This window comes from Saimiri boliviensis, chromosome 4 (genome assembly GCF_048565385.1).
Source record: "Saimiri boliviensis isolate mSaiBol1 chromosome 4, mSaiBol1.pri, whole genome shotgun sequence".
Lineage (NCBI taxonomy): Eukaryota > Metazoa > Chordata > Mammalia > Primates > Cebidae > Saimiri > Saimiri boliviensis.
This window is the reverse complement of record NC_133452.1, coordinates 43634118-43660546: the sequence shown is the minus strand read 5'-3', so window position 1 is coordinate 43660546 and position 26429 is coordinate 43634118. Positions and strand designations below refer to the sequence as shown.

General features: G+C 37.1%; 1 protein-coding gene across 3 annotated transcripts; it reads left to right on the top strand.

The window, feature by feature from the left end:
* Positions 1-1668: 1668 nt before the first annotated feature.
* On the top strand, positions 1669-25041 carry HINT3 (histidine triad nucleotide binding protein 3). Of its 3 annotated transcripts, none has more exons than XM_074397508.1 (6): positions 1669-2069; positions 11842-11959; positions 16925-17026; positions 17155-17224; positions 19666-19792; positions 22757-25041. In XM_074397508.1, exons 1-6 carry the CDS (start codon positions 1869-1871, stop codon positions 22787-22789), a joined length of 651 nt encoding a protein of 216 aa, XP_074253609.1. In that variant the 5' UTR covers positions 1669-1868; the 3' UTR covers positions 22790-25041. The 3 variants fall into 3 exon arrangements, with proteins under 3 accessions (XP_074253609.1, XP_074253610.1, XP_010341269.3); XM_074397509.1 differs by lacking the exon at positions 22757-25041 and adding an exon at positions 17531-17627 and having other exon boundaries at positions 19666-19743; XM_010342967.3 differs by lacking the exon at positions 16925-17026.
* Positions 25042-26429: the final 1388 nt, after the last annotated feature.

The following is a 26429-nucleotide window of genomic DNA, read 5'->3' as shown; positions in this document are numbered from 1 at the left end:
TGTATGATATGAATCAGCACACTCTTATCTGTGGTAACCTTGCACATTGTGAAACCTGAACACACTCATGCAGTGACCTTGCTACTAACCATTCTTCATTAGAAAATGGTTAAATGTCTACCTACATGCACAACACTGTACTAGGCATTATGGAAGATGCACAGACTCATTCTTGTTGTCAGGAAACATAATTTCTAGCAGGATAAATATGTACATAAATAGCTATAAGACACAAAGAGACAAATTCTACAAGAGAATATATAAATTTCGATAAGAGAAGATCCCAAGAGACAAATTCTACAACAGAACCTGTTATATGAATTCTTCAGAGGATGTGCTTATTTCAGCTTGGCTAATTAAAGAAAATTTCATGAAGGAGGTAGCATTGGAGGGGTGCCTGGCAAGGTAAAATTTGAAGTGAAGAGGTGGAAACAAGACTATTTTGGAGGGAACTGTGTGAATAAAACCAGAGTGGTGTAATGGTGCAGTAAAGGCACGGAAATTCTGAATACTAAAATTTGGCAAAGGTCCAATGTATTGATTCTGAACTCTGCCTTGGGGAGCTGAGGGTCAGTGAAGCTATTGTAATGGTTCCATAAACTAGTGGCCAACTAAAAAAAGGAATTACAAATGTCTTGAATGAATAGGTACAACAATTCAAAAACATATAAACCACTTTTTATGGTTACATAAATTCATTAAAAATCATCACTGAATTCCCAATTGGTTTGTTACATATTTTCTAAATCAGCAAATACCAAGGGTAAAATTACTATGGAGAGCTAGTCCAAGAAATTTTTTGGTGTTAAAAAAGGAGTTCTGTGTGTCAAAAGGTTGGTGGGTTTTGGAGTTAGACAAATCTTGATCTTAAACTCTGTCACTATTAATTAGTTGTGTGGGACTGGGCAAGTCTGAATTTGTTTCTTCGTCTCTAAAAGGGGTGTTATAAGGCCAACCTTGCTTGTTTTGACAATTAGAGAAGTATATGGCATGTTTTAGATGCTCAGCAAGTGTGAATGAAGAATCACAAAATGAAAAGCTGAGGTCAGAGTCCACCTGGAACACCAAGCTAAGAAACTGGTACTTTTTCTTTAAGCACATAGTTACTGAAGATTTTTTTCTGAGTGACAGGAAAATCAAGAAATAGGTGATTGCATTGGTCTAGGTGAGGCATTATGAGGCACTGGCATTGAATTTCAGGGATATTTCAAACTATTAACTATAGGACTCCACATTTACTTGTATATGATGAATGTGAGATTTTGTAAAAGGTCACTATTTTGATCTAGCTGTGCTGTTAAATACAATAAAAACTCCAGAGATGTAAAGGTCAGTTTTGGACATTTGGAGCGAAAACGCCTATAATTACTATGGTTGAAAATGCAGCAAACATGATGTGTGTTGAAAACAAGGCTCTAGGAATTTTCCTCATTCTTTAAAAACTTACGAATTTTAAAAATCAAACTTTTAAAAACTTTTTTTTTTTTAAACGGGAGCGTAATACAATATTTGGATACGCTACGCTACGGGATTTGAAGAAAGCCTGTCCAAGATACGCAGCACCCTCCATGAGGCCGGACGCTCCCGCGCCTGGGCGACGTCACCACGTCGCGCGGCGCGCTCTGCGTCTCTGCGGACGTTATGCGTCATTACCAACGAAGCGCAGGGGGCGGGACGACTCTCGGCAGCGCCATCGCGCGCCTTCTAGTGGCAGCGGGTTTCGAGGCGGGCCTCAGGCTTTGAAGCTCAGCACCGCGTCTCCTTCCCTCTCCCCTCAGCCTGGCTCACCGCACAGCGCCAGGCGAGAGGCGACGCCTCGAGGTTAAACGGAGGAGGTGCAGGACGCGGAGGCTGCGAGGGCGGGTGCGATGGCGGATGAACAGGTGAACGGTAGCGCCGGCCTGGCCCCCGACTTTACGGCCCCGGAGACTACAGAATGCACAGCTTCCTCTGTGGGGACCTGCGAAGCCGCCGCCACATCACCGGAGCCCAAGGACTACGACAGCACCTGCGTGTTCTGCCGGATCGCAGGGCGGCAGGACCCGGGCACCGAACTCCTGCACTGCGAGGTGAGCGGCGACGCGCGGCCGGGGGTGGGTGAGGACCCGGCGGTCCCTCGGAGCTCGGGCGGAGAGGCCTCGCCGGGCTGGACCGGCTGCGGAGGCTCCCGATCGCTCCTCCTCTGGCCGAGGCAGGGCCGCTCGGTGAAGTTGGGGATACGCCCACCCCGGCCTTTCTGCGGGGGCCGGGTGCTCAGCACAGACGCTCTGCCAGGGGACCGACGGGCTGTTGCTCCAACGGTATCTTTGCTGTCCCCGGGTCAAAGAGTGAATGACACAGCCGAATACTTTGGCCTGTATTTGCAAGTACTTAGGTACTTGGTATAAATAGCATTTTGCGGCCTCTGCTTTTATTACAAGGATTCTCGCCCACCTTAAAGATACTGATTTGAAATCCTGCACACTGGTTAATACCGTTACTGATGAGAGAACTAGTAGAAAATAGGTCATGATAATTGTGAAAAGCTGTTAGTTAGATTGGCGGAATATAGTCTGGAGGGAGTGGGTCTGAGGTCAAACTATTACTGAATTGCCTCTGAAGTTCACTGTCAGGTGGAATGCGTGCATATTTTCAGAGCATGAAGACTGCCCAGATATTTTTAAACGGGTAACTGGCACACACTTTATTCTGCTCGTTCTACTTGTCCATGTAGAAACAACTTTTTGAGGGAATTAGCTCCAAAGATTGTGTCTTTTGTAGTAATCATTCCTTTATTTGTTAAAAATAAATAGAATTCCTTCTAAGCACCTTGTTTGAGAGGTTGGTGAGCAAGATAAGGGACAGACTGTGTCCAGATTTTACAGTGCAAAGGGCGGCATGTATACAGAGGAGGTAGCAAATTACAGCGCCTCCTGCTGTGGTCAGGTGGTTCTACAGTATTTTGCAAGCAGGTGGGAGAGGCATCTAATCCAGATCTGAGGCGTTAGGGAAGGCTTCCCAGAGGAAATGAGACATGAAAAAATAAGTAGCAGTTGATCCGATGAGGAGTTGGAGAGGATAGTGTCCCAGGTAGGGAGACACTTCCACCGCGCCCAGAGGTTCAGTTTGTGCAATACAAAAACTAACAGAAATTGTCTAACTGGTGCATACAGTTTGAGAGGATGAGTAGTGACAGACGAGGCTGGAGAGGTAAACAAGGGGCCAGATTATTAAGTGTATTGGAATTCACATGAAGAAATACTGTCTTTGTCTGAAGAGCAAGGTGAAGCTTCACAATGTTTAATGGTGGCTTGGGAGGACGATGTTGTGTGGTTACAGGAAGGGGTTTGATCTTTGAAAGGTCATTCTGGCACCGTTGTGGAGAATGATTTGGAGGAGACCAGTCTGGAGGTATGGAGGCCTGTTAGGAGGCTATTGGGGTAATCTACCCTGATGATGGCCTGAAATGAGAATGTGGTAGAGGAGATTATGAAAAGTGTATCAACTTAAGAGATAACGGTATTCAGGAGGTAAAACAGGCAGGACTTGTTAGTGGATATAGGTCAGTGATTCTCAACTGGGGGCAATTTTGCCCTCCCAGGGTACATTTTGCAATGTCTTGAGATATTTTTGATTGTAACAACTTTGTGTGGGATGTTGCTTCTGGTACCTTACTAATGAATGAAAGCCAGAGTTACTATTAACATGGTATGGTGCACAGGACAGCCCCTGCTCCGACACACACACACACACACACACACACACACACACACACACAACAGATTTATGCAGTCCCTAAAATATCAGAAGTGCCAAGATTTAGAAACCCTGATTCAGCTATAAGAGAATAAGGAAAAGAAAGAGGGGGAAGTCAAAGATGATTTCTAGATTTCTGGCTAGGGTAAACTGGTAAAGCTGATATCATTTCATTAAGACTGGGAACATGGGAGGAGAAAAGATGGCTAGAGGAGTAGCAGAGTGATGAGCTCAGCTATGGAGTCGTGGAGTTTGAGGTGAGTTCGAGGCATCTAAGCAGAGAGGTCCTTTAAATGGTTGGATGGTCTAGCACTCTGTAGAGGGATCTGTATCTTTAACCTAGATTACAGGAACTGTCAGTTTATAGAGGGAAACTGAAAAAGAAGGGAAGCAATGGGAACACCCAGGAGGTAAAAAATGAAGGGGAGGTCAATACAGAACTCTAAAGAACACTAACATCATAAGGGACAGGCAGAGGAAGAGGACCTGAAAAGGGAACAGAGAAGGAACAGAGAAATGGAAAGATGGGGAAGCTAAGAGAAGGGAGTATGTCAAGAAGAAAGGAATTGTCAGCAGCAATATCAGCCTGCCTTCATCCTCAGATCTGGGTTAGGTGACCCTTATATGTCCTTGCAGAGAGGCCAAGTGAGATCAGGATTGGTTGTGTCCCCAAAGTGATGTTCACTGACCTTGAGTACAGCAATTTCATGAAGCTATGAAGCAAAAGGCAGAGCAGTTGATTGAGAAGAACTTGGAGAAGGAAGGAGTGAAGACAGCAGATACAGACAACTCTCACAGGAATTTGGCAATCTAGGGGAGAAGGGAAATGGAATGGTGGCTACAGGAAAAGTTGGAGATTAAGACAAAGCTTTTCAAAACAGTGAAGACTTTCGTGTGTTCAAATCCCAATGGGAAGATGCCTATGGTGAGAGGTTTAAGATGGCCCAGGGGGTAGAACGTTGCTCCTGGGAAAAAGGAAACTCATTCCTCACTGGATGTTTGAATGAGTCTGTGTGCCAGGCACTGTTGGAGGCATGGGGACACAGCAGTAAATAAAACATGCAAAACTCCTTGCCCTTATAGATCTTACATTGTAGTTGCAGAAAAGGATAATAAGCAAAATAAGTAAAATTTATAGTTTATTAGATGGCAGAAAATAAAGGGGAAGGGGATGTAGTTTTAAAATTTTAGTCAGGAAAATCGTACTAAGCAGGTGACATTTGGGTTAAGCCTTGAAGGAGGAGAAGGAGCAGTCATGTGGTTATTTACAAGTAAAAGGTTTGAAGTAGCTCCTCTGAAGTCTGGTAGAGAGAATTAGGGAAACAAGGATTATTGTACAGTGGGTCAGGTGAGGTTGAGGACATTCAATTTAAGGTCATAGTCGTCTGCTCAGTTGTGTGATTTTTCTGTCCCCTTTCCAGCAGCAGCCTAAGGCTGAGATTACACAAGGTAGGCAGTTGGACCCAGGGTTGGGGTCTTGCCATGTGGGTGTTATAGAAGTGTAGTGGGACATAGTTAAGAAGTTATGGCAAGCAAGTGGCTGAAGTGATAGACCATCGAATATATGCTGAATAGGAGAAGGCAGTAAAGACAGTTAACACCCGATAGGGAGAAAGAACACACACATGAGTTTTCTGTTTGCGGATCTCTGTTGGACTGAACCAGAGTCAGAAGGGACCTAGTTCTGCCTCTTCAGTCTTCCTTTATTATACTAAGTATAAAAGTAGGCTAAAGAGAGGTAAAGTTCATTTTTAAACTCAGAGTTCAATATCTGGTAGATCCTTAGAAACTGCTTTTAAATTTTACATTCTGCAATTCCAATAATGAAACTAACAGAAAGTAGATACTAGTAGCTGTAGAAAGCTTTGTCTAAAAATAGTCATCAAAAGGGGTGAGATCCAGACTTCTATCACATCCAAGGTGAGATTTTTTCTTGGTTAAGAACAAAGCAAACAATATGAAGAGCCTGTGGATATTTTTATGGTGGAAATAAGACATGATCAGTACTTTTTACTAATTTACATCTAAATTAGGGAAACAGGATGAATATATACAATAGCGCATTGTCAGTGGAAAAACACAAACAAAAAAAAGCACAGTTTGTGTTTTTTTTTGTTTTCTCATTCAACAACAGCAATGAACACAGAAGACTTCTGTGACCAAATGTATAGAGGTTTTCCCACACACACCAAGCAAACAATCAGTTTTGCAGGGGACACCAGCTGCGTGTCCTCCATTTCAATTCTTTCACTATCTACCTAGAGATAGCATCAGATCCCCAGGTTGAAGACTCAGCCCCCAAGACTGGCCTGCCCTTCCCACCAGTTGCAAGTCCAGGCCTCTGGAACTTCTGACCGACCAGCTTGAAGTTCAGGATCCCATGACCACCTCTTTGGATTCAAAAATTTGCTAGAGTGGCTTACAGAACTCAGGGAAACACTTAGGTTTACTGGTTTATTATAGAGCATATTCCCAAGGATGCTGATGAAGAGAGGCATAGCCCAAAGTATGGGGAAAGGGTGCAGAGCTTCCATGTCCTCTGTGGGCATGTATCTCCCAGGAACCTCCACAAGTTCAGCTAGCCAGAAGCTCTCTAAACTCTATTCTCTCTTGGGCTGTTTATGGAGTCTTCATTGAATAGGCTTTACTGACAACTCTGGATTACTGTGACTGGACAAAAAGGGTATGATCTAATATTAGTAGACTGAGTGTGGAAACCCAGCAAGGCCTGTCCAGATTCTTCTTGGCTTCTCTGTGCAGCATTCCTTCCTCCAAGTTATAAGGCAGAATCCCTTCAGAAATGAAGGTCTCATGACCCACAGTCAGAAAGGTCGGGAAAGATTACTGTCCTTTCTTGGGCAGGTGAGGGGAGGACAAGAGAAAGTCAGAGATTGAGAGAGATATTCTTTTTCTGAGGCCTGCCTCTGAGGCCTGAAGTGCCTCAATATGAAAACAAAAGATTTTAACAAGGACGTTGGGAGTTATGAACCAGGAATCATGGATAGAGACATATCTATATCTATATCTATAGTCTATGTATGTGTGTGTGTGTGTGTGTGTGTGTGTGTGTGTGTGTGTGTGTTATATATATATATAAAATCACATCCATATAATACAGAACATAAGATTCATATGGATGTATAATAGTGCTCCCAAAAGTTGTGTACTTTTTCAAATTGAATTTAAGATGACTTGATGTACAAGAGCTCACTCATTAAACGGTAAAGATTAATTTTTTAAAAAAGAATAGTTACATAATTTGATGGTTTACATTATACATTCACATATTCATTTATATATTTTAATTGTAAACATTTAGAAACTGTTGGGTTTATATAAAGCATAATTCAAGTACAGAAGATAAAAATTTCCATTTTGACTAATTGGCGTTAACAGCATCATGAGGGATTAGTCTGGAAAACCTTTCCAGCAAAATCTATAGAAGATTCTTCACTCCCTAAACCTCCATATGGTGTTGTCTAATTGTATGCTGCAGATTTAAAACTAAGCAAAGACTGAAGCATGCCTTCTCAGTGGGGCAGATGACACTCCCAAGGGGGTGAAAATTCGTTCTGGGTTGTGGGGGGACAATATCTTAGTCTTTCATGTATAGGCAGACATATACATAGAGTAAACAGAGTATAACGGCAGTATTAAAATCTCTTGGAAATGGGATTGGGGGAAAAAAGTCTTAAGCAATAATGAAAACATAGTTGAGAAACACTGGACTAGAACTTACCTTGCTTGGGACTATACTGAGGAAATAACTCAGTGCCAATTTAACTTGAACATTGTCCCCCTTCTTTAATCAAATTTTGCCTAACGCCTTAGATGACGTGATACTGAAATGTTTTTTCAAATGTTATTCTAAAAATTTGCTTTAGCTATCAGTCAGGGTTCAGTTGCTGGAAAAAAAAATTCTAGTTATTGAAAGCAGAAATTGATTTAATGTAGGGAATCATTTGCTTAAAAAAAAAATCATTAGAAGTCCTGGTGGAGCAGGTTCTAGAATATTCTTCAGAAATGACACCCAGACCAGCACTGCAGAACTGGTTTATGGGAGGACTGCTTTCCCTGACGGAGTAAGGAAGGCAGAAATCAGGTAGCTGCCATTAGAACTTTAGTCTCAGAAAGATGCTTCTTTAGGTGTGATTCAGAGATGAAGAAGCAATGTGACTGCTATTTTTAAGTGATGTTTCCAGTGAGAATGCTATTGGCATTTTGTATAGGACTCTGTTTTGTGGGACTATTTCTCCCTTTGCAGGATGGTTAGCATCCCTCATCTCTGTGCACTAAATTTCAGTAGTATCTATGATCAAATGAGCACCTACATATTTCCACCTCTGGTTGAGAAACACTGCTTCAGAGCCATACTCTGTCTGCTGGGTCCATGCTGACAGCTTTGTTTCAATAAAAAAATGGATGTCTCACCATTCTTTGACATTCGTGAAGCTAATGATAAGGTATTCAAAAGGGCGAGGGGGAGAAAGATACAAGAAAGAAAAGAAAAACTTGTCTTTGTAGTCTTGGAGCTGGCAAAGTTTCCGACATGGATAACAGAAGCAGCAAAATCATGGCTTTATGATTGGCAAAATCTAAATTCTGTCTGACATTTTTAGCTTTTTTAGTTCTGCATTACAGAAGGCACAGAAATATTTAGAATGGAAGTTGAGTGCCAATCTGCCCTATTTGGGTTTTCAGATTTAAAGAAATCTGAAGCAGTTATACATTGTATTTAAATTGATGGTTAGAGTCAGTGGTGATAACGAAGTCAGTATAGTCTAGCTCTTCCTCTAATCTACGCATTACCAAAAGGGATAAAAGTTGGTTCTTGCCTGGAGTGGAGCAGAGGTGGCAGGAGAAAAACAATTTTTATTTTTTTAATATGTAAAGCATAGATATACCATACAGAACATAAACATATATACAGTATATCTGTGACATTAAAACATCATGGGAAGGGGCAATCAGAAAACATCTATAAAGGCTCCTTAGGGAGATGATAGTGAGAAAAGGTTGAGAAATACTGATCTAATTCAAAAATGGCCACAATTCCAATTTAAGACGGGGTTTTTGCAAGGAGAAACTGAAAGATCATGGAAAACCCATTTCTGTTCCTGGGAAAAACCTGAAAACCCAAATGACACAAAACATTTTTAAGGGATAGAGGAGGGTGTATCAGTAACTTTATCTTCTATGGAGTGTCTGTCATTTATTTATTCAGCAGTTTTGCAGGCATACTTTGTGTGGAGTTCAAAGATGAATATGGCATGCCCCATACTTGAGGAGGTTTCCTATGATCTGAATTGAGTGCAGGAACGAAAATGCTCTTTTCGTTGATGTCATTAGGGATGGATAGTCAAAATACTGTACCTTTAAGTCACTTGAAATCATTCTTTTCTTTGAATGGAATGATTATGCTACCAACATGACATATAGTTAGGTTCATTTATTTTTGTTTGTTTTCGATTTTTAGGGACTGTTCTTTTTTTCTTGTAAAGTGTGAAATATACATGTTAAATATTTACATGTTTTCAGAGTCAAAATTTTAAAGCAAGGTACGTTTGGAGAAATCTGACATCCATTCTCTTGTCATCTCTTTCTCCATAAGAAACTTAAAAACTTTTAGTGTATCCTTCTATTTTGAGTAAATAGGTATACATATGTCTGTATTTGTATTCTTCTTTCTTACACACAAAAGATAGCCTAACCACTCTCTTGCTCCTTGGTATTTCTTTTTTAAACTTGAATATATCATAGAAATAATTTCATATATAGATGAAGATCATCCTCATTCCTTTTTACAACCACACAATACTTCCTTGTGTGGATTTGCCATAATTTATTAAACCAGTCTTCCAGATGCATTGTGAAGATTTGGTTTATTTTTCAGTCTTTTGCTATCATGAATTATGTTTCAAAGAATATATATATATATATATATATATATATATATATATATGTATATATGTGTGTGTGTGTGTGTGTGTGTGTATATATATATATAATTTTATGTTTTTTGCCAGTGTATTATGGAATAAGGATCATTTTTCTTAAGATGAAGCATGTAAAATATGCCTAGAACAACAGTAGTAATGGCAGAAAGAGTGACATCAGAGCTAGTTTCATTATTTCAGAAAGCTTAGTGAAAATCTAATTCAGTCAGGATATAGCCTAACTAAAACTTCAAGTTTCTTTATTTTTCACAGGAATTTTATCTATTTCTGGTGATGAGAGTCATGTTGATTGGTAGTTTTTATTAGGATTGGGATTGGGAAATTAATTAAGATTGGGAAAATACATTATTTATATGTGACAGTAAACAAAACCTTTTAATATAGAGGTTAGAAGACAAAACTAAGCATTTTGGTTCATTCTTATGGCTAAGTTTAGTGTGAGAGAGCAGATTTTTAGGAACCTCTTTAGCTCCTGCTAGCCATTAGACTGGCACTTGCTAGTTTTATTAATCTAAAGAAGTGTCATTCCTGCTGTGAGGTAGAGTTCAACTACTTCATCTCAAACTAGTTCTAACCAGGTTGTATTCTGTACCAGAAAGAATTACATCTGGATTTTAAAAATTTAATGTCATAACTGAGGGGAAATACAGATATATAACATTGTTGTGTTATGAATCAGTCTGGGAAGTACGATTGTGGCAATTTTATTGTACTAGATTTGACCCCCAATTTTAATTATTTCTGAGCTGGAAGCATTAAAGAAATAATGGTAATCCCAGCACTTTGGGAGACTGAGGCAGGAGGATTGCCTAAGACCAGGAGTTTGAGACTTGCTTGGGCAGCATAGGGAGACCCCATCTCTACAAAAAATATACATATACATAGCCTGGCCTGGTGGTGTGCATCTATAGTCCCAGCTACTTGGGAGGCTGAGGTGGGAGGATCGACTGAACTCAGGAGTTTGAGGCTGCTATAAGCTGTGAATGTGCCACTGCATTCCAGCCTGGGCTACAGAGAGAGACCCTGTCTCAAAGAAAGAAAAAAAGGAAAATTTTAAATAATCAAAAACATTGTAGTCCTTGATCTTATCCTTTTCTAAAACATTCCATGGATATCAATTTTTAATTTTACTACTAGACAGAAAAATCATAATAAAAATGGATTCAAATTGATATGTAATTGTCATGTTTGTTATCTTAGGATAAAAAGAATTACTGGAATGGACATGAGGCACTTGTTTGAATTAAATCTTGGCTCTTGGAATAGAGAACTATTGAGCAGCATTGCATTCAGGGATTTTTTCTAAGGGAAATTCTGCTTATACTGATTTTAATTCATTTTTACTTTATATTAAACGAAAATGAATTAAAATCAGATACTGAATAATTTATTCACAACTAGATATTTAATAGGGTTATTTAGAGAATATAGATTTTCTCTTAGGAAAGTTTGAAACTCAAATATTAATAGGTTGAAACACTCTCTTCTTCCTTTCCTTTCCTTTTTTCTATAGATTACGGTGTGGAGTAATATAAACTAGAAAATGCCATACATGTATTATAGTGGGCCCATAAATTAGTACAATATACTGGAATTTGTTTCAGCATTTCAGTCTTTTTAATACTGTAAAGTGGCAAGTAAAAAGTATTTGGATACAATTACTTTAAAAATGTTTAAAAAATGGAATCCCTGGACATGTACATGCTAGCTGATGTTCTTTTTATAATTGAGGAAAATGCTGCATTGAGAAAAAAATTAAATATAGAAAAGCATTTATCTTGCTGTGATTCTGTAGCCAAACCTTTAAAAATATGTATTAAGAGTGAAAAAAAACCTTAGGGTAGGGATGGAGAAATGTGTAATGAAATAATAAACTCTAAGATTATTGGTAATGAAGTTTTAGTGAACTTTACTCATAATTGTTTCCCTGAAATTGCCTTTTGTGTCTTTTTATTCTTTAGAATAAGTGAGCATCTCATGAAGGAAGCATTATGAACTTTATGCATAATTATAAAATTGCCCAGTGTAGCTTAGTTGTAACATAAGTATCATTTCTCTGTCAGGCTGAGATTAATGCTATTTAAGTCATGCCAGAACAGCCTTAAGAAATTCTTTTTAAAAATTCACTAACAAATGTTTTTTCCTTTAGAATGAGGACCTAGTTTGCTTCAAAGATATCAAACCAGCAGCAACTCATCATTATCTTGTGGTGCCAAAGAAGCACATTGGAAACTGCAGATCTCTAGGGAAAGATCAAGTAGAACTGGGTAAGATGGTGGCAGTATTCTTCATGTTTATATCATCTTCAGTTGGTATCAGTGATGGTAGTGAAGATGACAAAGAAAAAGTCTAGTTAAGTACTGTGAAAAAGGAGCACTAAGACTTTTTGAAATTTTCACTATAAAGAATTTTAAATTCATACAAAAATAAATAGTATAATACTCATGTATTCATTACACAGCTTCCACATTTAGTAACTCATAGAAAATTTTAAAAAATATATTAACCTTATCTCACAGTGATTTTGAAGCAAACACCAGACGTCATGCTATTTAACCTTTAAACTCTCCGAAAGAGAATATATTTTTATGACTTTTTTTTTTCTTTTAGGTGGAATCTTGCTGTCACCCAAGCTGGAATGCAGGGGCGTGATCTTGGCTCAGTGCAGCCTCTGCCTCTTGGGTTCACGTGATTCTCCTGCCTCAGCCTTCCAAGTAGCTAGGATTACAGGCACGCACCACCATGCCCGGCTAATTTTTGTATTTTTAGTAGAAACAGGGTTTCACCATGTTGGCTCGGCTGGTCTCAAACTCCAGACCTCAGGTGATCCGCCCACCTGGGCCTCCCAAAGTGTTGGGATTATAGGTGTGAGCCACCAGGCCTGGCCTATTTTTTTTCTTTTTTTTTTGAGACGGAGTTTCACTCTTGTTACCCAGGCTGGAGTGCAATGGCACGATCTCGGCTCACCGCAACCTCCGCCTCCTGGGTTCAGGCAATTCTCCTGCCTCAGCCTCCTGAGTAGCTGGGATTACAGGCACGCGCCACCATGCACAGCTAATTTTTTGTGTTTTTAGTAGAGACGGGGTTTCACCATGTTGACCAGGATGGTCTCGATCTCTTGACCTCGTGATCCACCCGCCTCGGCCTCCCAAAGTGCTGGGATTATAGGCTTGAGCCACCGCGCCCAGCGGCAGGCCTGGCCTATTTTTATGATTTTTTAAAATGATAGACTTTCTTGACTCTGAAATGAATGGTGCTATGAAAAATGATAAACAACTTACAACATTACAAATTAGCTCATATTGCCTTACAGTGAGATCATGTTGGTACCTCCCTTATAATCTCCTATGAAGGTGAATTAGCACCAAAATTTAATTATGAGTTTTTAGAGATGAACTTCTAGCTTCTGAAAAGCAGATTCTGAATCTTGTCTATTGGGGATTATTCTTTATTTTCCTACTCGTGCCTTCTGTGACTTGTCATTTACCATTTTCTAAGATATTTATAACCTCACTTCAAATCTGCCTTAAAAAATAATTTTAACTTATATTTTAGATTTGGGGGTATATGAGCAGGTTTATTACATGGGTATATTGCATGGTGCTGAGGTTTGGGACACAAATGACCTGTTACCCAGGCAGTGAGCATCGTACCCAACAGTTAGGTTTTCAGCTCTTGCCCCCGTTTCTCTGTACCACTTTTAGTAGTCCCCAGTGTCTGTTGTTGCCATCTTTTTGTCCATGAGTAACCCAATGTCTAGACTCTCCTTATAAATGAGAACAGGGAGTATTTGGTTTGCTGTTCTTGTGTAATTCACTTAGGATAATGTCCACTAGCATCTGTGCTGTTGCAAAGGAGATGACTTTATTCTTTTTTATAGCTGCATAGTATTACATGGTATATATGTACCACATTTTCTTTAGTATACTGCTGATGGGCACCTAGGTTGATTCCATGCCTTTGCTATTGTGAATAGTGAGTGCTGTGATTCACATACAAGTGCATGTGTCTTTTTGGTAGAATAATTTGTTTTCTTTTGGTTATATACCTAGTACTGGGATTGCTCGGTAGAATGATAGTTCTATTTTAATTTTTTTGAGAAATCTCCAAACTGCTTTTTATAATGGCTGACCTAATTTACATTCTCACCAACAATGTATAAGTGTTATATTTTCCCCTTAGCCTCACCAGCATCTGTTATTTTTTTACTTTTTAAAAATATCCATTCTGATTGGTGTTGAGATAGTATCTTATTGTGGATTTGATTTGCATTTTCTGATGATTAGTGGAGCATTTTTTCATGTATTTGCTGTCCTCTTGTATGTCTTCTTTTGAGAAGTGTCTGTTTATGTCTTTTGCCCGTTATTTCATGGTGTTTTTTGGTTGTTTGTTTAATAAGTTATTTACAGATTCAGGATATTGCACCTTTGTCAGATATAAAGTTTGCAAATACCTTTTCCCATTCTGTAGGTTATGCATTTTCTCTGTTGATAGTTTCTTTTGCTATACAAAAGCTCTCTAATTGGGTCCCACTTGTCAGTTTGTGTTTTTATTGCAGTTGCTCTTGAGGACTTAGTCATAAATTATTTCCCAAGGCTGATGTCCAGAAGGGTGTTTCCTAGGGTTTCTTCTAGGATTCTTATAGTTTGAGGTCTGACATTTAAATCTTTAATCCATCTTGTGTTAATGTTTGTATATGGGAAAAGGTAGGGGTCCAGTTTCATTCTTCATATAGCTAACTGGCTATCCCAACACCATTTATTGAATATGGCGTCCTTTTCCCCATTGCTTATTTTTGTCAACTTTGAATATCAGATGGCTGTAGATGTGCAGCTTTATTTCTGTGTTCTCTTTTGTGTTCTATTGGTCTATGTGTCAGTTTTTGTACCACCATCATGATGTTTTGGTTACACAGATTTATAGTATAGTTTGAAGTTGGATAATGTGATGCCTCCAGCTTTGTTCTTTTTGCTTAGGATTGTCTTGGCTACTTGGGCTCTTTTTTGGTTCCATATGAATTTTAAAATAGTTTTCTCTAGTTGTGTAAAAAGTGGTTTTGGTAGTGTTGAATCTGTAGATTGCTTTGGGAAGTATGACCATTTTAACAATATTGATTCTTCAAATCCATAAGCATAGAATGTTTTTCCATTTGTTTGTATCATCTACAATTTCTTTCAGAAGTGTTTTGTAGTTCTCCTTGTAGAGTTCTTTTACCTCCTTGACTAGCTATTTTCCTAGATATTTTTTTGTGTGTGGCTATCGTAAATGGGATTGTATTCTTGATTTGAGACTCTCAGTTTGAACGTTTTTGTGATTTTTTTACATTGATTTTATATCCTGAAACTTTACTAAAGTGGTTTATCAGTTCCAGGAGCCTCTTGGTGCAGTCTTCAGGGTTTTCTAGGTATAGACTCATCTTGTTGGTGAAGAGAGATAGTTGGACTTCTTTTCCTATTTGGATGCCTTTTATTTCTTTCTCTTGCCCGATTGCTCTGGCTGGAACTTCTGAAACCTGGAAAGCCTTTGTCATGAGGGTCTGGGATTGGTTTGGTCAATATTTCAAGGTAGCCTACACGATAGATCAATTGGGCTAGATTTTTAAAAGATGACTAAGAAACCACTTTGATGGAAAACCTTCATGTGTAGTTCATTAATGTTTAGGCTAATGAATTAGCCTAAACATTAGGCTATTTTTAAACTGTTTATTCTGAATACAGCAAAGCGCTTTAGTCATTTGAAGTTTTTTCAGTACATTTCAGAACATATATGATTTATAACTACAGCGTAGCATTTGAGCTTATAACAGTTAGATCGAATTTAGATTCACCTGATTGAAACATTTCATTTGCTTATTAAAAGTTTCTATTTTCATTCTTGTAGTTATTTCTTAGATTTCACACTTTAGCTTTTTAGGAATTTTTCAATTTATCTTCAGCAAGGTAGAGAATAGAGGCTGTTGTTATAACTAGTTTTTATAACTTGCAAATCAAATGTTGCTAATTTTGAAGCAGCTGGTAGGTATTTAGGATTCCATTACATTTTTCTATTTGCTTTTGTGTTATATTTGAATATTTACATACTAAAAGTTGTTACAAATTAATAATTTTGATATAATCTAGAAAGCTGAGGAAACAATAAGCATATGCAAGAGTTCACTAACACTATTGAGGAATATGACTGTAGTTTACATTTATAGATCTTTTCTTAAATACAGCATACATGTTTTTTAAAAACCATATGTTCACCAAAGTTGACCATATTCTGAGCAATAAAATATGGCTCAATACGTATCAAATGATTGAAATCTTATAAATATGTTTTCTAAAGACAGTGGAATTAAATTAGAAAAATAACAAATTACAGAAAAAAAGATATAGTCTGGCTTGAAGCAGTTTGGAGCTTTTTTTTGGTCTCTTTGGTACTGGCCTAGTCATGGAAGGCTGGCAATCTCCTAGCTCAAGCCTGACTTAAAGAAGTAAACATTAACAATGATTTTGTAAGTTTCAATATATCATCTATCCTCTGTAGATTTTTTTACTTCTCTTTCAAACACATGATTACACCATTTAGAAACTACAGAGGCCTAACGTTTGGCATTGAGCTTTGAAGATCCTAGGTTACCGAAATTTTTCTGATGGGGAGGTTTATTCCCACCTGAAGGCCATAAAACACCAAGAGAGACGATAAAGCAAATGGAATTTGGAAGCCAAAGTCATTATACAGATGTTTGGCTAGTCAAGGATAGGCTGCCTGGAAGGGATACCATATCCTTAATTTGTGCTCAAAGACAAATTCAGAATTTTCTTGTCTTATTAAATCAAACAATTTCTGTTTAATTACTTGGTCTTCTTACAATCAGAGTTAGTCCTCATATGATCAGATGTCCTAAATAGCCACTTGATAATACTTTTCAACAGCTGTCTCAAAATCTGCCTATTTGTGAAATTTTGTAATAGTGATGTTGCCCTGGGGCTCAATTTGAAACTTTATTTCAGTTATTGATAAGCAGACTTCTCAGTGACTTAAAGCTACTGAATGTCTTTATTTTATTTATTTATTTTTGAGACAGAGTCTTACTCTCTTAACCTAGGCCGAGTGCAGTGGCACAGTCAGCTCAGTGGAGCCTCAACCTCCTGGGCTCAAGAAATTCTTCTGCCTCCACTTCTCAAGTAGCTAGGACTATAGGTGTGCACCACCATGCTGAGTTACTTAAAAATTTTTTTTTTTTGTAGAGACAAGGTCTTGCTTTTTTGCCCAGGCTGGTCTCAAACTCCTAGGCTCCAGTGATCTTCCTGCCTCAGCCTCCCAAAGTTTTGGGATTTGGGAGTACAAGGGTGAGCCATTGTGCCTGGCCTGAATGTGTCTTTAAATGTTTACCCATTTGCCATTGAGTGAAGATCAATGGCAGTTTGTGAACTTAATATCTCCTCTAGTGTAATGTTGTGTCTTTTTTGTTTTACAGTTGAGAACATGGTAACTGTTGGAAAAACCATTCTTGAAAGGAATAATTTCACTGACTTCACAAATGTGAGGTGTGTATACTTCCAAATGGAAACCAATATTATACATTATTGGCTTTTTTTGAAATGTTATTTCTTCATGGAAAATGGAAACAGAGGTAGCAGTTTGTGATAAATACAGTTTTCCTGAAAGTGAGAATATAGTTCATTGGTAGTATAAATTTAATGAAACTTCTTCTTGTGTCTCAATATCTTCCAATAATTTCCACTTATAGTTTGGACAGACAAGTCTATATGAGCAGTGGGGTAGGTAAAATTGTTACAAGTCTACTTTTCAAAAAAATTTTTTTTGAGACAGGATCTCATTCTTTTGCCCAGGCTGGAGGGCAGTGGTGTGATCATGGCTCATTGCAGCCTCAGCCTCCCAAACTACCATATCCTTCTACCTTAGCCTCCAGAGTAGCTGGGACCACAGGTGAGTACTGTCACACTCAGCTAGTTTTTAAATTTTTTACGTAGAGACAGGGTCTCCCTATGTTGCTCAGGATTGTCTCAAACTTCTGCGCTCAAGTGATATTCCTGCCTCAGCCTCACAAAGTTCTGGGATTACAGGGTGTGAGTCACCACAGCCAGCATGTCTACTTTTCTTTGTTCAATATGTGCATTCCTATAAAACTGTGTGCAAGTTGAATTTTCTTATAAAATTTTATATGATTTAAAAACATTATAATTCTAACATGAAATTAACTTGAATTTGTTGTCTGCTAAACTCTGGCGTAAGTACATGATGTTCAGTTTATCAACTTTTTTTTTTGAGACAGTGTTCCAAAAAAAATGATTCTCCTGCCTCAGCCTCCCACATAGCTGGGATTACAGACACATGCCACCACGTCTGGCTAGTTATTGTATTTATAGTAGTGACAGAGTTTCTCTATGTTGGCCAGGCTGGTCTCAAACTCTGGAGCTCAAGTGATCCATCCGCCTCGGCCTCCCAGAGTGCTGAGATTACAGGCATTGTGCCATCATGCCAGCCTTTTAAAATGTTTTAATTTATCTAAGTAATGTTTTTCTTTTTAAGAGATTTATCATTTTGCTTCTGTGACACAAGCAGGTATAATGGGGATTATTTCTAACCCTTTTGACCTAGAATTCAGAATGGGCTTGAATTCTAATGCTGTCCATGCTACTTGTGGTGTACTCTTTTTACACTGTCTGTATTAGTTTAGACATGCCATTTTAGCCTCTCCAAGATAATACCTGCTCTGTCTAATGGTAGGCGCAAATGAGATTCTCGTGTGAAAAATCCTCTGAAAACTGTTAAGCGTTACCAAGTGTGATAATGACAAGGAGCAGATGTTGTTTGAGACCCTTTGGCCAGTAGCCACACATTTCCTTCCCAGTCATAGGATGCTTATTAGAAGAATGAATACTGGACAAAGAATCAAGAGCTCTGAGTCTCAACCCCAGCTCCATGACTATCTAACTTTGTGACATTGGGAAGTATTTTAAACTTTCTGGATCGTGGCTTCCCCAGCTTTAAGATGAAAAGATTGAGTGAAACTTTGAGTTGCTTCAAGCTTCCAGATTACTTGATTTTACATTATATTTCTTTTTCACAGAAGGAAACCTAGTCTCCTCTTCTAGGTAGTGGTGGAAATTTTAAAGTATGTACTGCATGTCTGGCTCCACATTGCTAGTCCCAGAGGATCACGGCTGTGGTATAGCACTTCTCTTATGCCTCACTTCCACACTTCCACTCACTGATAGCTTGAACAGGCAAATATTTCTAGGCTTTGATTATTGTTACAGGTGTGCTTTGCTCTGCTGAACATAAGTGGACTTGCACAACTTTTTGTAAGCTTATTTTTAAGAGTTTAAATCATATTTTAAAAACTTTTTAACCATTTAAAGGAATTCTCGTGTATTTTTTAGAAAGCACATAATTATAATTATCATCTAACTAATTTTAAGTATTAAACAAGAAACCTGGGTGATGATGACAGTTTTTTTTTTTTTTATGATGACATAATTAATCTCACTATTGAATACTGGTTTGGTAGGAAATGTCTGAGTACTTTATTAAAAGAAAACGTATGCCATCTACTGGCTGTGTATTGAATAAAGGAACACTGCTACTTGACTGTCAAGTGATGTTTTAAAAAATTCATTGCAAGAGCACATTTTAAGAGACTGAAAGCTTAAGATGATAAGGACTGAAGTGATAAGGCATTATGCCAACTCAGAATTCATAAAGATTATACCAAGGCATAATATGCTGTTAAGGCCTTCCTTGATGATGAGCTTATGTTACTATGAACTTCGACGTGAAAAGAAGAGGAATTACATTAATCCTCTGAAGTACATAAAGAGAAACAGGAAAAAGAGTTGTCACAGTCTGTTTACCTTAGGTACTTATTTTGGATCTCGTTAATATTTACATGTTTTCACCTGAAAAATGGCTTTAAACTATTGTAGAACTGGTTTGTCAATCATCGTTTCCTTTTCTGTTTTAGGATGGGTTTTCATATGCCTCCATTCTGTTCTATTTCCCACTTGCACCTTCATGTTCTGGCACCAGTGGATCAGCTTGGCTTCTTATCCAAGTTGGTTTATAGAGTCAATTCCTATTGGTTTATCACAGTGAGTATTCTTGTTATGTCAGCAGCATACATAAATATTTAAAATATTTGTCCTTTTCATTGTAGTTTTTTCTTCTCAACAGTAGGCACTTACAGCTCTCATAGGCTTGATGACCTGTTTTAACATACTACTTGCACATATCCAAATAATATTTTTAATTTGGGGGATTTTCACAATCATCAGTCTGTAGGAAAAAAAGCTATGGCTAAGTCTTTCTCATTGCAGGTAGCGAATACAATATAAGGGAACCATGATATTCAGAGTTCTGACTTTTGAGTCAGATCTGGATTCAAATTCTGGCTGCATTGCTTACTTGAGGGTCCATGTGAAAGTTACTAACATTGTTTAAGGCTCAAAGTCTTTATTACCTGTGTATAGGTAACAGTGCCTACACCTAGGGTTGATAAGAGAGTTGATGAGATAACTTATATGTAAAGCACTTAAAATGGTACCTTGCAATAGTAAGTAGTCAGGAAATGTTACCTTGCTACCTCTATTGTTATACCATCATTATTGTAGAAATTAAGTTTTTGTATTGTTTGATAGTTTAAACTCCTTGAAAAAGACTTGTAGTAGTAGCATCACCTACCAGATCTGTGGTCAAAAAAAACCACTTTTTTTTTTTGAGATGGAGTCTCCTTCTGTCACCAGGCTGAAGTACAGTGGTGTGATCTCAGCTCACTGCAACCTCTGCCTCCCAGGTTCAAGCGATTCTCCTTCCTGAGCCTCCTGAGTAGCTGGGACTACAGGCGTGTACTACCACGCCCAGCTAATTTTTTTTATTTTTAGTGGAGATGGGGTTTCACCATGTTGGCCAGAATGGTCTCGATCTCCTGACCTTGTGATATGTCTGCCTTGGCATCCCAAAGTGCTGGGATTACAGGCATAAGCCACTGTGCCTGGCCCAAAGTTTTAAGTGTAAAAAATTACCACATTCTGCTTTGCTAAAACAAAAGTGGAGTAAAATTCTGCTGTTTATACACCTGTGGTCTGAAAGTCAACCCTTAGCTATTAAGTGACTCTTGTCCCTCTATGACCAGTTGACCAGAAACTTACCAGGGTGTTATTTTATGTGTCCATGATGATGAAGTGATCTATAGTTGCCATATAAGAATAATCATCAAATAGTATTTATTTACCATTAGTTAATGAATGGTATCACTTAAGTATCTAATTTCTAGAAACTTCATATTTCAAACATATTATCCCTTCTTCAACTTGCTGCCTAGATGATTTTATTTAAATCATATAAAAATATAAAAATTAGCTGGGCATGGTGGTGCATGCCTGTAGTCCTAGCTACTTCAGAGGCTAAGGTGGGAGGATCGCTTCAGCCCAGGAGATCAAGGCTATACTGAGTGATCATGCCACTGCACTCCGGCTTGGGTGACAGAATAAGACCCTGTCTCAAAAAAAATTAAAAATTAAAAAAAATATAAGATACATATATGTATATATACGTGTGTGTATGTATTTGAAATTTTTAAATGTGGCACATTCTGCATGGCAGCTGGTTTGATTTTTTTTACAAAGTTAGTGTAATAGAAAAGGATTTTTTTTCTTATTTTTATTTCTAATTTTCCATAAGAGCTACACCTTTATAATAAAAGATGAACAAAAATACATTTTTGTAATGTTTTGACTGTATTTTCTCACATGAAAGACTTTTTAACTTGGAAAACATCAATGGACAAAATTATAAGATATGTTGATGTGGTTCATCCTGAGAATCTGAACTCTTCTTAAATCTGACTTTGTTAATATATCTTATGAGACTTTGAAAAAAATCAGGATAAAGGTATTGAAGTTTATTTTAAAATCTTATTTGCCGGGCGCGGTGGCTCAAGCCTGTAATCCCAGCACTTTGGGAGGCCGAGGCGGGTGGATCACGAGGTCGAGAGATCGAGACCATCCTCGTCAACATGGTGAAACCTCGTCTCTACTAAAAGTGCAAAAAATTAGCTGGACATGGTGGCGCATGCCTATAATCCCAGCTACTCAGGAGGCTGAGGCAGGAGAATTGCCTGAGCCCAGGAGGCGGAGGTTGCGGTGAGCCGAGATCGCGCCATTGCACTCCAGCCTGGGTAACAAGAGCGAAACTTCATCTCAAAAAAAAAAAAAATCTTATTTAATGATCCAGATTATATAGTGTGATTGAGAAAAACACTGAAATGATGTAACTCAAAGACTTTAGTTTACAAAGTTTAAAAAAAAATAGACTTTTTTTTTTAGAGCTGATTTAGGTTCACAGCAAAATTGAGTAGAAACTACAGAGCATTCCCATGCATCCCCTCCCCACCACATGTACAGTTTCCTCACTATCACATCCTACACCACCGTGGTGTATTTGTTACAATTGATGAACCCCATTGACAAATTGTTATCACCACAGTCCATAGTTTATTTTAGAGTTGACTCTTGGTTTTACAATTCATTGGTATTGACAAATGTATAAGAACATGTATCCACCATTATAACATCATACCTAATAGTTTTACTGCTCTAAAAATCCTCTATATGCTGCCTATTTATCCCTTCTTCCCCTCTAACTCCTGGCAACCATGGATATTTTTATTGTCTCTATTGTTTTGCCTTTTCCAGAATGTCATATGGTTGGAATACTACAGTATGTAGTCTTTTCAGATTGGCTTCTTTAACTTAAAATATGCATTTAGGGTTCTACTTTACTTTTTAAAAGTTTAGTGTTATATTTATTTTCCTTTTCTTCTTGAAACTTGTTAATGAATTTGCAATGTAGGCAACAATCTGCCTATTTATATACAATGTAGAATAACTGTGTATAGATATTATATTATACCAAGAGGTTTTTTTTGTAAGATATTTTTAGGAACAGAAAATGTAGTACTCAACTCTTCTAATGTGGCATATTATAATAGGGATACTAGTAGAATTATTTGATAGAGGTGTGATATCTAGAATTAAAGTTTTTTTTTTTAATTACAGGCTGATCATTTGATTGAAAAACTAAGAACATGAAAATGTCAACAGTAGAAGATTTTTCTAATTTTGGCTCAGCATGAAGTAATATTTAGGTCCCTTTTATGTCTAATTGCAATTTTAAGGTTTGTTGGGTTTTATGAGAGGATATTACTGAGTGGCCTTAAATCTTTTCTGAATGTCTATTTCCTGAGATCTGTGTTACACTTATAAGAATATTTTGTTACTGACTTATTTGTTTCAATGATTACTTGTTTTAAGGCTTTTATATATATGATACTATAGATAAAATCCTATTTAAGACAAATTCTATTAATCAAGAAGGGCTCTGTATTTTTTTAAGTTAAATATTTTCATTTCTCATTGGTCAATTATAATAGTGATTTATTTATGAAGAATAAACTACTATAGAAAGTACTTTATTGGAACCTTCATTACTGTGAAGGAGAAAAATAACTTAGCTATTTCTTGACAGTTCTATAGTTTTACACATAAATTTTCAAAATAAAGAATACCATACTACACAATAATCTCTGATCTTGTTGAGGGAAGTAATTATATATTTGCCGCTTTTTCCTCAAATTTCAGATGCCAGTTTTCACTTCTTGAAGCTTTGAATCTTTTTAATAAATCTATTCTGAAAGCTATATAATATATATAATTTCTATCAGTGAATTTACAACAACTGTCAAATTGGCTATCAGAATTCACTGTAATGGAATTTGTCTGTAATAACATAAAGGGGGAAGAAACATAAAGTGGTTCTCTTAATAAAACTAGCAGAAACTGTTGCTTTATGGCATGTTTTTGTATCAAAGAGAAATCAGAATAAAAAGCGGTTAAACTTTGCTTTTTATCATGAAAAAGGCATTTGAAAGTAGAGATGGGCTTAGATGAGAAAATTTGATAACACAATGCTATATTATTGATATATCATTTTATGAGGCATATTTTGTTAGAAATTGTTTTTCTTGGTGCTAATCTGCAGTCACAATAGTGAATATGAATGAAGAGTATGAATGAATGAAAGTTAATCCTACCTTGTGCCAATGTATAATAGTACCATGTATATGAGTATGAATAAATGAACATGAGGATTAATGTAATGTTGAAAATAGGCTGATATACTAGTTTTCTTTTTCAGAGGGGGCATATATTAAATATGGTTTTAAGTAACAAATTACTTATTACAAAGTTACAACATGTGAAATCAATACTGTTTCATTTGTTCATTAATTTATTCATTCAGCAAACATTTGTTGAGCATTTAATGTGTACCAGACATTGCCTGGATCAGGAGATAAAGAAATGAAAACAGACAATTCAGCCTGCAATTGCTAGTACAGGGGTCAAACAAAGTCAATGATTAGAATTTAGTGTGTTAAGTGCTATGATGCCACAGAAGAGGCTGTGAAGGGAGAAACACTTCTGAGAATGGGTGGTAGTAGAACTGAATATTTAAGACTGAATGTTAGGTGGGTAGACAGTGACTGGTTAGGCCGAGAAACGCACATGTATTTTCCTTGAGTTCTGCTTCCACTGTTACTTACTTTACAGTGGATGTGAATGTCCAGATTTCATCTTATTTACTGAAGGTGGAGAAAGGATATGGAAGAAGGGGTTATGGTTTCTCAAAAGTGGATTTAGAGGTTTTTTATCACCATTTTGTGATATAGTTCACTGAGCACTTACACAGATTAACAGTTACAAGTTTCTATAAATGAGTTAGAATATAGTTACTCGATTCTAAATCAGTTGGAATAAAGTCAGCTTCAGGGAAGGAATTTTCAACAAGTGCAAACTTTGATTGTTTTACTATGGGAACTTGCAGTGATATAATTGACAGCATTATAACAATAACAGGTAGAGTATATAAGAAACTCCCAAATGCCTTACAGAACTCTTCGAAAATGTGGTTAGCCAATTGATTCAACTTTTATAGGTTTATATGCTCTCATATAAACCAATTTTTAAAAACCCTTGGAAACACATTTTTTAGTAGAAGTTCTCATTTACTTATAAAGATTAATAATCAAATTACTACAATTAATATCCATTTGGCCTTTTCAGTAGTCTGAATATCTAGCCATCTGTAACACTAATTCATCTAGCCAATTCAAAACAAGGCTAATTCATAACCTGTCTTAAAAATGTTTGAAGTAGTATTAAGAACATTGTTTATGCATGTTATGATACTATTTGTGGAAGTGTAAAATTATTATCATGAGTATTTTAAACTGTGCTTACTTAGCTAGAAGAAAATAAAATAAAAATGAAAAAATACTGTCAAATTTTGCCACTCTGGACTTTTTAAGTAGTACTAAAACCAGAAATTCAAATAAAAGGTGTTTTATAAACACCTTTCATGGTTGATCAGTGTATGAAAGGTATACTGTGGTGATGTAAACACACCTCTTTCAGATAAAGAATCCAAGGTTAAGAGCACAGCCTTTATTATTGTAACACTTATAACTCACATACTTCTAGATTTTGATATGAAAAAGTCATTTACAAAAGCTGGTGCCCACAACTTTCATTAATTTTTTTAGTATGCACTAGGTACAAGTATTCCAAGTCACTATAATGAAACTGATACTTGTTGATTCATTTGTTTATGAATCAGCTCTTATTCTTGCAATATAAATACAAACAATAGATCTGACTCAACTGAAATCAACTTAATAAAAATATCTAGTCCTCTTTTGATTGAGGAGAATGAGATCCTCATTATATGATTAGTTATTTAAAATCACAAAAATAAAGATGGATTAATAATCAATCATGCATTATTTAAACCAATCCTTAAGCCAAATATCTTTTAAGTATAATATTTTCTATTCATATGAAAATACTGTCGTTTCAACATAGTGAAACAGATTCAAATGTTTCCTAATCCATGCAGGCTTCACTGAAACTTATCCTCAACCTCAGCAATATTGTTTCTTCAGCTTCAGTTCATGGTATTTTGTTTATCTTCCTAGAATAGACCTTATACAATGTAGCCAAGATGTAGTAAGGTATTTCTTGCCACTGGATTTTGAGCTGCTTTGTGGCTGGGGGTTTATTTTTAAATTTGTCTTTGCATCTTCATTGCCTTAGCCTAGTGACTGACTCATATTTCTGGTAAGTAAATCTGTTTTAATCTCTTGAGTTCCCTAAAATGTTACCATAACAAACCAAAATCTGATTGAAGACCCTAATTTCAGGCAACTTTCAATCCAAAAATCAAGGGTATAACCTAGATGTCAGCTGGACCTTCCTGGCATTATGTCCTTCAGGTCAATATCACCACCTATATATAACTCAATTGTGAAATTTCTGAGTTTCCAAGAATTCATCCATGCTAGGTATTTCAGGCATTTAATAGCCAAACTTTTTCAGGGCTATATAGCTCCTGCCATCTTCCTTACTGTCTTCCTCTACTTCACTCATTGCTTTTGGAGCACATTTCTCTTACTTTCTCATTAGACATGTTTTAACTTTCTCTGAAGCCCTACTTCTAGCCAACATACCTGACCCATAAGAAATCACCTAACTTAAGCAGGATTAGTCAAGATATTTTCTCAGCTAAAAGGATTCTCTCAAGATTAATTACCAATCCAGCTTGTAAAAGATTTTCTTGTTACATCTTCCTCTGAGAAAAATATTTGCAACACTTTGCAAATTTATCATATAAGTT

Coding starts and splice junctions, on each gene's coding strand:
- HINT3 (XM_074397508.1), top strand. CDS start 1,869: ATGGCGGATGAACAGGTGAACGGTAGCGCCGGCCTGGCCCCCGACTTT. Junction 11,960..16,924: donor GAAAGATCAAGTAGAACTGG/GTAAGATGGTGG, acceptor TTTTTTTTGTAG/AGACAAGGTCTTGCTTTTTT. Junction 17,225..19,665: donor ACTGACTTCACAAATGTGAG/GTGTGTATACTT, acceptor TTTCTGTTTTAG/GATGGGTTTTCATATGCCTC.